The 13001-nt window shown below is 53.0% G+C and overlaps 1 protein-coding gene across 1 annotated transcript in view; it reads right to left on the bottom strand.

Annotated features, from left to right (window-relative positions):
• The window catches only part of CD81 (CD81 molecule), a 31894-nt gene extending 18893 nt beyond the window's left edge, over positions 1-13001 (bottom strand). Inside the window, exons 1-2 of the mRNA XM_086472240.1 lie at positions 12909-13001; positions 1444-1558 (exon numbers count right to left, since the gene is read on the bottom strand). Coding sequence (XP_086328366.1) covers positions 1444-1558; positions 12909-12974 — 181 coding nt within the window. The 5' untranslated portion in view covers positions 12975-13001. The remainder of the gene's footprint in view (positions 1-1443; positions 1559-12908) is intronic.

The following is a 13001-nucleotide window of genomic DNA, read 5'->3' as shown; positions in this document are numbered from 1 at the left end:
CAGCTCTGGAGGCCAACGCCAGAGAGGTTCCCACTCCCGAAGCAGGAACATCGTGTGCATGTGTATGTTGGATGCCAGAGAAGGGGGGAAAAGGGGAGGGAAAAAAAAAAAAAGGCAAAAAGAAATCCCAGCTTTCAGACTCCAGAGGGCTGGCTGGGAGAGGCAGCAGCCGAAAGAAATGCTCTGCTGTTATTACTGCATGGAAATTACAGCCGCCAGAAGGAATCCAGGCCGATCTGTTGCTGAATATAACTTTAAGAAGACAGCCAGCTTCAAATCACAGGCTGTTCATGGGCACCAGAAAGCCAGCGTGGTGGTGGGACCCGTGGTCCATTCCCCATTGCCTTCTAAATGGAAAAGGCTGAGGACAAAGACAAAACAAAAAGTGGTGGAAAAGCAAAAGATGCCCAACAGGCAGCAGGGGAGGACTTGGCCCCTGTGCTTCAGGTCCCCCAGGTTTTGGGACAAATGTGTTAACTAGGGAGACATTGGTTGTTGGGCCCCAGAAGGAAGGAGATGTTTGGTTTCTGGAAAGTTTAACTTCTTAAGAGTTCCCTTTTCTTTTTTTAAACTTGAAATCCACAAAAGGGAAACACCGTAAATACAGCTTTGGGTGGGCGGCAGGAGAGGCGAGACAGCAAGAGAGGAAAACCCACTGCTATTTACAGCAGGAGCACCTACTGTACCAGTGAGAAGGCTCAGGCATGCTGTTTCATGGGCAAGCAGGGAAAACCAAAGAAAAACCCTTTACCCAAAGGCAACTTCAGCTACAGGTGAGAACAGGACATCAGATCAGATGGGTCCTCACCCCAGCCCCAGCAGCTTGCACTCCAAGCCTGCCCCTGCCTAGGAGCCAGCCCCTCCCGCAAGCTGCTCCCCGTTGTCCACAAGGGATCATTGGAGAATAGGGCAAAAATAGGAGTTTTCATCTTCCAGCAAGCCAGCATGCTGTCAAACTAATAAAAATCACGCTAAGCTTAACCATAACACACAGAGGCTCCACCTGCCCCTCCTGGAGAACATGAGTCACGAGCTCGCTGAGCTCCACTTTCCACTGCCAGCCGCTCCGTCGGCTACTTTTACATCCCTTTGGATAGGAAACGAGACACACTTCCAAGAAGTTCCCCCCCTCCTCCCAAATGTGCTCCGGGGCAGGCAGCAGCAGGGAATGGCAGTGGAGAAAACCTGCTATGCTGCGACATGTCTTTTTCTGCTTTTAGCCACCGTGACTTTGGATGCTGCGCTTGGGCCACAGCCAACATTTAGCGAACACTTTGATTGGCACAGCAGGGGATATTTTGGGGAGTACGGGGGGAGGAGAAGGTATTTTCAGTCTGACTTCCTTGCTGCTCACCTGGAGCTTTCCTCCCTGAAGGGCAGGGAGCAGTCCACCCCAGGGCATGACACCCCCACAACAACGCCAGCATCCCCAGACCTACTTACCGACATAGAAGGTGTTGGGGGCCTGCTTTTCCCCCAGCTGCAGGTAGAGGATATTCGTCGTCTGCGAGTCATGCCGGAGCCACAGGGCCACTCCCAGGATGATGCCTCCAGCCAGCTGGGGAGAAAGCAGAGGGAAGCAGGCATTACCCACTGCTCCGGCCACACCAGACCCACAGCAGCAGTTTTCGGGCGGGAGCAGAAGGCTTGCTTTTCATCTTTCTGCAAATTCTTATTTACTCCTTTCACATACAAGAACATCCTTCCTAACGATTGTCCCACCCCTACAACGTGCTTTGTGCCCCACACCACGAGCCACATGATCTTCCCTGCTTTGCGAGAGGACCCCTCGTTCTGGGGCTGTGCAAAGCCCTTTCCAGTTCCTGCAGGTGATTTCCTTCCCAAGAGCTATTTTATTACTCTACTGAAATGGAAGGCTCAGCCTTACCCAAGAAGCACGAGATGTGCAACTGAGGCTTTTAGGAGAGCTTTTCAACAGGAGCTAGGATCAGCCCCAATTACTTCCTTTTCTCAACAGCTGTTACCAGCCCATTTCATTTCTCTGTGATGTACAAACAGGCTTTTGTTTGATCTGCTGAGAACTGGGTACAAAGGATGGGGATACCGTGGCTCAGAAAAGTGGGGGGACCATAAATTTCTCTTGCCCTAAAATCTCAAGTGCACATTACTTCCCATCCAGGGTCAGGCTTCCAGTCTGAGCAGATCTAGTGGGACAGAGCTTTCTGCATCCCCAAAAGCTGCTCTGCCTCGGGGGAGACCTGTCCAACTGACGTGACACCAAAAGACAGTAAAACTGCTAGTAATGCCGAGCAAGAGCAGAGACAGCATGGCTTTGAACTGCCACTGCACCCACTCACAGGGAATCCAAAACACCTTCAAACCCCCCAAAACACCCTCTTCATGATGTCCATGTCTTGACATTTAGCACAGAGTTTAGGAGCACACAGATGACTAAGAAACCACACTCAGTGGGAGCCCAGTAACATTTCCAGCAGCATCTTTGTTTATATCCCACTACTGCCCTCCCCGTGGGTCTCGGGGATGTCCCACATCAGGAGGTGACAGACAGGGATACACAACAGCTGCCCTTGCAGCATCACTTCGATTAATATCTTGTCTTCCAAGGTATCCCATGAGCACAGGAACCCCTGCGGCCATCACTTCCACTGCTCGGTCCACTGCCCATTTAATTTCATAACACGACAGAAAAAGAGGAATTGTAACACAGGTCCCCATGGGTGGGCTGTGAGCTGAGACCACGCTCTCCCGCTGCTCTGGCACGTACGGCTTTCCTTCATGTCCTAATACAGGGACTGACAGAGAGCAAAGCCTTGGTTCAGGCCAAGGCACAACCACACCACTTTTGGAGGCTACCACTCTGCGAGTTGACACCGCTGCCTTGCCCAACCTTCTGTTGTCCAGCAGAAGAGCAGAGCACTCGTGCACACACACGTGTGCAAGCAGACACGCACAATGGAGCCCCTAGGGCAAGGACAAAAACATGCTTCAAACATGAGAGGAGATGTTCTGCATATGGAGCATCAACCCAGCTTACCACTTGAATATGTCCAAATAACGGGAAGTTTTACGATTGACTTCCTCACAGGTTTCTCTTTCAGAGAGGGGCTCCAAACAGCAGCGGAGGATGGGAGCAGGTCAGGGGCACTGCAGCAGGGAAGGTGGCACTGAGAGGAACTCGAGCCCATGCGTTTCCAGCAGGACCCACTGTGTTCGTCATGACACCCCCCCCCCCTTCCATTTAAAAACCATGAGAGGAGAAAAAATACACACACACATAAAAAACAAAAAAACACCCTTAAGAATTCAGTGCCACTTCTATGAAAGGCTGGAATGCCAATTTAATTTTGAGTGTCTTAAATCCTCAAAGCCATTCATCTTAAAAAAGGGAAGATAACTACGAAGAGTACAGAAGCGGAAACATGATTTTTTTTCAAAAGTCTAGTCAGCTACAGGCATGAGACGCGCCGTGAAGGTCACACTAGGAAAAAAAAAAAAAAGTTTGTTCAGTAAAAGTGCAAAGTCTCCAGCTGTGCAAGCGCAGCAGAGCTTCAGTGAACGCACAAGGACTGGGATCTGCAAGACAGGCTGTCAGTGGGAGACCGACTTTGCCCCTCGGGAGGTCAGCTGGTGTTTTTCCTCCTTGCTCCTTTCTGCAAATCCCAGCCAAGAGATTGTTACAGGGGTGCCATCAAAGCTAGGGCAAAAGCACACAATTTGTGCAAAACCCACAGAGCAAGCTGACCTCGGGGCTTGTCCAGTTACCAGAAGGACCAAATCCCCACCAGCTCCTGGAGGGGGAGGGAACATTTTACAAGCCTTTCCCCAATTTGCCACAAAAATAATCAGCTTTTAACGCTTCTCCTGCAGCAACCAATGCAACCTCCCCACCAGTCCCTCATCCCTCTCACACTTGGGAGAGCCTGAGGTTCTCCAAACACTGGCTATGGAGAAAAGTCACGAAAGTTGGTCTGTGCTCAAATCCAGCTCCAAATAAGGCAGCTTGTGGCTTCGCAGTTACCCAAATCCAGCCTGGCATGGCTCGTTCATTGTCTGAGGGCATAACGAAGTCCATGTTTATCCTCTTGGGAGAAGGAGAACGTCTCCAAATTAATCAGTGCCGCTCTTAAAGTGCAGGTCTCCTGATGGCTCCCAGGGGAGAAGAGATCCCAAGGAAGAGCTGGGTTTCTGTGCTGGCTGGGAGAGGTGAAAAGGCAGCAGCCCTTTTTGGTTTGGTTTTACCCCTGCAAGGAAACATTGCTCTGCCCCAGCATGCTGCCCTCCGTGCCCAGCAGTACCCGCCCCAGCACCCCCTGCCACCTCTGGTGAGGCTGGGGTGACAGCAGTGCGAGGAGGAGCAGCAGTTGCTTTCCAATCAAACTTGCCCTAAAATGCCCAACACTGAATCGCCAGCAGGCCGCAAGCTATCCTCAAAATATTTCTTAGTCATTTGGGAGCGTCAGCTGAAGGGATAGAGTCTTTTCTAACCCATCAAACCCACCCCAGCAGTGAGGTCTGCCTGCGGCAGCCAGCTAAACCATCTTCAGATGGGGCTGGTTTCAGCCCGAATGCACCCCAGCAACACCCCACGTCCCTCCTGCATCACCTGACTTTTTTAACAAAGCACGGAAGACCTCCAAATGGAAGTTTTAATCCAACAGCAGCTGGATTTCTTAAGAGAAAGCAACACTCACTTACTAATGAAAACAGGGTTTAGGCTACGATGAGTAACTTTTTCCATAAAATGCATATATCCTTCTACCACCAAGAAGCGTAGGCTGTAATTAAGGCATCTTTCTTCCCTAAGGAAAGAAAACAAGAGGGAGAAAAACCCATCGGCTCGCCACAGTAACCTTGCCTTCCACTGCACCTTGCTTGGGGTAATCTCATTTTTAATACAACAACTTGTTCCAGATATAAGCTCAGTACTTTCTTCCCTCCCCATCCTACAGCCACTGCTGTTTGCTGGCACGAGAGCCACGAGAGCTCCAACCACCGATGGCAGCATCATGCTGGTCTCCAGGCTGCGCATCCTCATGCATTAAATATCCTTTTTCCCCCCCAGTATGTATCTGTGATCTCGTGCAGGTTACCTCACCGCCCTGCGCTTGCCTGGCTAGTCAGACAGCAACAGCTCAGAGCCCGGGGCCATCACTCGCTGCAGATATACCCTGAGCACCCAGCATAGCTCTCCATTTAAACTTTTAGGGACCGCTTTAACAAAAGCAAAAATGTAAAAGCTGCAACTTCAGCGAGGCCAGCACTGCATCACTCTTAAATCTGCATTCTACAGCATTCTGCCGGCACGAAGGCGCTTGCAGAGGTGGAGGCCGCTGAAACAAGCAACTGCTCAGACTGAGCATCCAGATCATCTTCCAGCATTTTAAGCACTACTTTCTCAGCTACCTTTACAGCCTTGCACTTTCCTTTGCTCTGAAGTGTTTTAAACATTCTACTGCCTTCCCCTACTTGCACTTTAGTATGCCCTCATTTAAAGAAAACAAACAAACAAACAACAAATCCCACAGATATACCCCCCTGAAACTCAAAAGAAAGCAACACCTCAACAAAAATAACACCTCCATCTTCCCTACCCCTTCAAAAAACCACCGCAAGCCTAGAAGGGCACCCAGTCCATGGCACGGTCTCCCCGCTGCATCGCTGGTGCTTCCCAGGACAGGGCAGCCTTGGAGATCGCACCCCGAGCAGCCTGCCGGCACGGCAGAGGTAATGCAGCCGGCTCCGGCATTTCCTCTTTACTGCTGTTTGCCAGCTCCCAGAGATTTATTGCTTCTTCCACAGACAGCCAGACTTTTCCAGCTGGATCCTGCCTGCCCAAGACTTGCTTGTTGCAGCGACGCAATTCCTGCTTCGCACAGCAGGGGAAAACCCCCATCGGATGACACCTAAGGGAGGGAAAAGGCAGCCCCCCTGCCCCTTGGGAGGTGACAGGGTGGTACCCCCACACGATGGGGTGTCACTGCCTGAGCATCACAATGATGGTGGCTGTGCAGCCGCCGTTTGCTGCCCCAGCCACCATGCATGTCACAGGGCTCCCTCTTGCATTGAGCCTCACCAACCAACACACTGTTCACCCTAAATTTCCCAGATCCAGCTGTGGGGCAAGGGAACAAGCCCATCTTTCACAGCTTAGTTCCACCTTCCCTCCATAAGAAATTCCCAAGATTTAGGGGTGCAAGGAATGGCCCCGTTCTCCCCTTTAATGCAGGGCACCCCATATCCAAGCCGCCCCCACCTTCGCCTGCTGCTCCCCAGACACTCACATACGCCAGGACATATATCACCCCCCATCCCTTCCGCTGCCTCCAGCCCTTTTCCTCCTGCTCCCTTCCCTCCACGCCTCCGAAACAGGTTTCCTGGAGGGGAGGAGGAGGAGGAAGAGGAAGAAGTCCTGGCTACAGAGTGGCTTGCCGGCATGTCAAAGCAAAGCAGACATCCTGCAGCTCAGGCCGGCGGAGGGGGGAAGCAGAGGTGCCAGCAGTTTCACAATGCTGTATTTTTAGCAGCGCTGCTTCCCGCGGCCACGGCCGGTCCTGCCGCCGGGACGCTGCTTCCCACCTTGCACAAGCTCCAGGGCCGGCAGGAGCTCCTGCCTTGCCACAAAAATGCTGCCACCGGAGCCTGTGCCACAGTGCCTGTGAAATACCACTAGTACTTACAAGAAGCAGGATGCCACTGAGAAAGCTCAACAGATTTTAGGTGATTTATGATTCAGGTAGATGATTAGAGATTTTTAACATGTTTTCACGCTTGCGGCTGCCTTACACTGCCTGGAAGCTGAGCCCTTCGGGAGGACAGCACCCAGACCCCACTCAGGAAGCCCAGCCAGGGCTCCCCACGGCTCCTCTCCAGCACAACCCGCAAAGCCGCCAAGATGAAGTAAAAGCAAATCCCCCTCCTTTTAGATGTGGGGAACTGGGGTGCCAAAGGACAAAACAGCTCAACAAAGGTGAAGCATCTTGCCATGCCAGAGGCTGGTCACGCAGCCAGGAATGAACCAGATTTGGGGTCAAATGCTTTGCTCCCACGTCATTTGTCAGCCTCTGGGTGGAGCAGCAGATACCCTATTCTCCAATATGAGCAGTGTAAATACCGAAACATCATCCCGTTGCTGTACCCAGCACGGGGAGGGAGGGGTAGCGAGGAGCTAGAGATTCATAACCTGATGAAAATTACCTTTGGAAGGGCAATACAAGCCCTTGCAAGATGCATACTGGGACCTAACAGGTTCTGCACTAGCATCTCGAGGACCGAGGCAGCCAGGAGAGGAGCGCACCATCGTTGGTGGCAGGTGCACGTGTACAGGCAGCGCCGAGCCTGCCCGCACCCTGCACCTCACCTCCTGGAAAGCAGAAGTTGAATTTCTTTTCTACCGCCAACAGATGCGCCCTGCAGAAGTGCTGAAAGGGCTTGGGGTGCAGCAGGGGGCTGAGAGCTGATCGGCAGCCCGCGAACTCAGGAACTTTGGTGTGACACTGCGACAGTCTTCGTGTTACGATGATGGGACTTCGTGCCAAAAATTCACTTAAAATTTTAAGGCCAGAAGTGCTACAAATCGCCCCCATGCTGCTTGTCAGGGTGGACTGTGGGATGCCCTGAAGCACCAACACGTCAGGGCACCCACTGGCATTTTTGGGGGTGTGGGTTGTAAGCAGGGGACGTGACCCAAATCAGACAAATGCGGTTGCAGTTTGACAAGCACACGATGCAAAAGCTTCTCTGCCGAGCTCGGCACAGGCACTTGCAAAACACAGTGACAGGTAGGACCTTGCTCGGAGCACAGGCGAGGCCTTTGTCCTGCGATCGTGCTCGACGGCTGAAAGTTTGCAGGCAAGGCCTGCCCAGCAACTGGCAAAAGGGTGTTTGGGAAGAGCAGGAGGAGGCAGGGAGCCTGTAGTCCGTGCTCCACTCCCAGCAGCGCAGCCACCTTCCAGCAGCAGCTATTAATAGAGCTGCCGGCTGGGGCGAAATTCTCCACTGGTGCCTATAGTTACCAGCCCCACAACACTGCAGGGCTTTTCAAAACAAGCTCCAGAGGAACACTCCCGAAGGAGCAACATGCCAGAGGCCAAATAAAGCTTGATGGATGGGAGGAGAGTGGGAATCCGGCACCAAAATCCAGGAGCGGGGATCTGTGACGGGGAGCATCGAGCCTGCAGGCTGCTCTCCGCCTGCCGCGGCCTGGTCCCTGCTGCAGACAGAAGTATCGCTGTAGATTGACATCTACCAGCAGGGTTTAATTGCCCTCAGCGGCGAGGAAAAACAATTTCAGATATTGCTTTAAAATTCATTTGGCCCCATACATAAGCATTTAACTACAATGGTAATACAACTGCTTTCCCTTTTTAATGATACAGTGAAAGGCACAGTACGGGATGAAAGTGTTTCTCAAGGCATCGTACGTGGGTTAATGCTCTTGCAGGAGATAGACATTACAGTTACCTCAGGAAAACAAAGCCATCCCCCCTCCAGCCACCAGCAATGCTCCCTCCTGGTGACTGCAGCCCAGCCCATCAACTGAAATAGGGCACCCCCACGGGGCAGGGCACGGGTCTCCTCAAAAGACCTGCTTAAATAACTTCCTGCACGCAGAGACTTCAGAAGACGTTTTGCAAGTGATGGTAGGACTGTGTTCACTTGACATAGAGCCCAGAAACACATCCCAGAAAGCCATCAGCAGGAAAATTTGGGTTAAGGTACTGAGCCTGCTGAGAAAACCTCTCCCTTGCCCTTCAAAGACAAGCATTCAATAGCTGCAGGGTCAAACACACATGGAAATACTCTTGCCAGTACATCGTCCCAGGATACCGAACCCAGAGTTGGTAGAAGAAGATGCTGGGCCAGCATGGCATCCCCGCTGCTCGCAAGGCTCTCTGCGATTCCCAGGGAGACCGATAACCGAACCAAAACCCCACGCTCTGCAGCGGAGCAGCCTGCTAGCTGCTGTCACTAATAGCATTTCAGCAGCGCTCGGCACAAGCCTGTACCCAGAACAAAATGTAAGCTGCTTTGTGAGTCCAAGGAGTTATTTCAAACTCGTGCTTCAGAGCTGCATGCCACATGAACCACCAGCTCTTCCACACTCCATTTAAACCTGTGAACAGCAGTACCCAGCCACCCTCCTCGTCACATCGAGAGGGTCATGAGGCATTCAGCAGAGTTGTCACCATGGGACCACCACCACAGAGAGCTGCCATCTCCCTCCGCCGTCACCAAAGCCAAGTACCTTTATGCGGGCTTTGGAGACTCCAGGGGACAGATGACAGATTCTCTCGAGTTGTGCAAGAAAATACTTGACTCCTTCACCCCTTCCCTTCCGGTCACCACTGTCGAGACAGACTTTCACTTCTACCTTGCCTCTGCTCTTGCCCTTCTTTGCACCCCGACTGCACCACATCCCCTCAACACAAGCAAGAGGGGAGAAAAAAAAAAAAAAAAAAAGAAGTTATGCAGTGCCTGGAAAATGGCATTAAAGGAAGCTCTTCCTTTTAATTAGACACCTCTCTGGTAAGGCAGTCAGTGGTACTCTAGACCTGGAAGGCTGCCATGGGCTGTATTAGCTAATAAGCTGGGTGATCCTTCTCCAAGTAAGCCAATTTCTCCTTGGTTATGTTTAATTACATTTCAAAATAGCCCTCTGGCTTCCTTCAGCCTCCCCAGGGACTCTTTGCAGCAGTGGTCAGTTCAGCCCCATGTACTGAGCTCTGCTATCAGACTCGGGTAATCAGGAGAGCAGCTGAAGCCCAGCTGACTACCGAAAGCGGGATGGAGAAGCAGCTCCACCGGACCATGTGCCCAGCCCAGCCCCACTCCGGGCTGCAGGGTGAGCTGGGACTGCCCACCGCACCAGTAAAAACGGTATCACCAGTGCTCCCTCTTGCAGGGCAGGGAAGCAGAGCATCGCCTCGCCACCGGCCACCCAAAGATGAGTTTGCAGCACAGAAAAGCTTTCTTTTCGTACCAGCCCCGTGTTTTATTGACTGGATGAAGTCCCCAGGTGCTGCCTGTGGCCTCCTCTACCCCCTCAGTAGGCAGATGCCCCTGCAAAACACACAGGGACCCTTTCTCTGCCGGGTCAGGCACCCATTTGTACATGCGGTCTGTGCAGCAGCTGCTGCTTCCTCATCGAGAGCTGCCCTGGACTGAGCACGTAACCCTGGCATCTTCTTTTCAAAAATGCATGCACAAAAGAAAAACAACCTCCCAAAATAAAATAAAACATCTTGGGCAGAGAGGGCTCCCAAGGCGCCCCAGGGAGCTGGCAGCAGGGCTGCCCTTTCCTTTTGCTTTTCAACACAGCAGCTTTGTGAAACTCCCCCTGTGCTGCCAGGGGAAGGAAGCCAGAGGGGTGTCAGTTTATTTATACTCCGGCAGGGCAGAAGGGTTACTTTAAAAAGTTATCAGAGTTTCTTGTTTGTTAACACCGTTAAGGCTGAGAATTGCTTCCTTTCTTCCTCTTGGGTGTTGGAGCAAGCTCTTACAACGCGGAGCCTGACAAACTCTGGGCTCTGCCTCCTGCTTGTTTTGCATCAACAGCGCCTGACCTCGGCAAATGGTAAGCAAATGGTAAGCAAATGAGCACAAGGAGCCCAGCAGCCCTTGCATGCTAACCAGCTGGCAGGACCACAGGGCTGCGAGCACCCCGTTCTCACACCTCCCTGGGGTCTGAGCTCAGATCTCGACACAGCCGCCCTGCAGCAAGGGAGCTCAGCGCCATGTCCAGCCTTTAAACACCACCTCATGAAAAGGACTTTCGTCCTTCCGTGGTGACCAAGGCATCCTCCCCAGCTGGGGATGCAAGGTTGGCTGCTAACTGCACTGGCTTGGTGGGAAACCTAAAATTCCCCTCGACTACTGGTTTAAAAAAACAACACAAAAGGGCTTGAAAACCGTAAGGCCTGGTGTTCAACCACCCTTCAGCTCGCCAGTCCCACAGAAAGCATCGCTAACTCTAACAAAGTCCATGCTCCCCATCCACACCAAAGATGGTCTGAGGGGACTGGCCACAGACCAGACCAGTGCTGGGAGGTGTTCTGGGGAGCCGGCGGGTCCCAGCTCACAGGCACCCCTCCTTGGGAGAAGCTGGAGCATCTCCCCACAACGTTCACAGGGAATGGGTGTCAGGATGCCTCCGAGTGGCAGGACACGGCACCAGGAGTCCTAACAGCGAAATTAAATGGATGGGCTATTCCTTTTGGAAGCAAAAATGCCCATTTATAAAAGATAAGCTGTTTTGCAAATGCACACTGGGGCGAGTGAGCCTGCTGAGGAGCAGCGGCTGTGCAGAGCCCCTGGCATCCTTCCGGCTGCCCAAGAGACCCTTCCTCCCTCGCATCCACACCGGGTAGCTTCGGTGACAAGAATGGCAGGAAATTAGGACCAGAAGGGAAGAAAAAGCCCCAGGATAAGCGTGATAACTTGGAAGGAACAACACTTCAGAGAAAAGCCTACCCACCTCCATCCTGCCATTTTAAGAGTGGAGGAAGAGGTTAAAAAAAACCCGAGGACTGTCCCGCATTCATCTTGCGGCTGGCAATGCATCAGGTATCAATTAACAACACTGTCGCCAGAGCTCCTCATCTCTCCCTTGGTCAACATTATACCCCAAAACAAGGTGGAGATGCCTGAAATCAGACCAGGTTTGACAGCGCTCGCTCCCACACATCCAGAGGTGGGGGGACACCCCCCACAAGAGCTTCACCGTGCACCCCTGGGGAGAAGGGGGCAGGCAGAGGCTCCAGCCGGGCAGAGCAGCTCCCAGTGCTGAGGCAGGGTTTGCTCTGGAAAGCATTGCTCCCCTCCCCATCGCTCCAACAAGGAACTGCCTTCGCTGCTGCAAGCAAACATTAAGAAAACCCCCAAATTCCTCATCAAACAGAGCGGGGTGCCAGACAAGGGGCACATCCAGCCAGTGCTCAGCAAGCAATGCCTTCCCTCTGCAGGGTGGGGCTGGGCTTGCTGACAAGAAAAACAGCATTTTGGGGAATGGAAAATAGCCCGCTTAAGAAATAAAAAAAGCAGCCTGCTTGGGCACATCTTGTTGCTCCCGGGCACAGGAGCAGGGAGAGAGCGTTTCTTGCCATGCCAGCCCCTTGCTGCCGGAAGGTGTTTCTAACCGGGACAAACCTGGTTTGCAGGGAAATGGCTTTTTGCTAAATTAGCTGCATGTCTGGATGGATTATTTCATGAGAAACTTTCTCAGGAAAGGCAGTCTCTCCAGCCTGGGTAAAATCTGCATCCTAAAATAACTTCCCAGGCGGCAGAGGCAGCAGTCCCCAGCTTGGGCACGACCCAAACACGAGCGTCGAGGCGGTGCCAGGGCCGTCGAGCCCCGGCCGCTCCCTGCCAGCTCTCGAGGCAGGGAGAGCCAAACCAGCCCCGATCGCCCCTAATTTTTTGCGCACCCTCTCCTCTGCGGCGGACGGCTGGGCCAGCGCCTCTCCTCCCTCCGCCTGGCCGGATCCATCCCTCCATCCCGCCCTCCTCGCCGGCGGAGGAACGACGCCTTCCCCAGGCAGACCCCCAGCCACAGCCGTTTGGGAGCGGCAGCTCTCGGGCCGCCCGGGCAGGCGCGGGGCACCCCCCGCCCTTCCGCTGGCAAAGGAGGCAGAGGAACACATCCCTCCCTACATACCTCTATCAAAAATATCGATATAAATAGATATACATGCGCAGATAAATAAATATATATGCATGCTTTAAAAAAAAGCGAAGAATAAGCACACACCCCCCCACACACACACCCCCCGCCTAAAAAAGCAACTCCTGAGGCATATCCCAGGCAGCGAGTCTTCGCGCTGGGGGACGGGAGAGAGGTTAACGCCAGGCGCAGGCAGACGAGCCATCTTGGAGCCCCGTTATCTACAGCGCCGGGGTGGCGCAGCCCCCCCCGCTGCCCCGGGGCTCACCCAAAATATGAAGTTGAAGACGAAGAGGAGGTATTTGATGCACTTGGTGCAGCCTTCCACCCCCATGGCGGCGCGGGCGGCGGCTCCCCTCAA

Source organism: Leptosomus discolor, chromosome 12 (assembly GCF_034619465.1).
Source record: "Leptosomus discolor isolate bLepDis1 chromosome 12, bLepDis1.hap2, whole genome shotgun sequence".
Classification (NCBI taxonomy): domain Eukaryota; kingdom Metazoa; phylum Chordata; class Aves; order Leptosomiformes; family Leptosomidae; genus Leptosomus; species Leptosomus discolor.
This window is presented reverse-complemented; position numbering and strand designations above follow the sequence as displayed.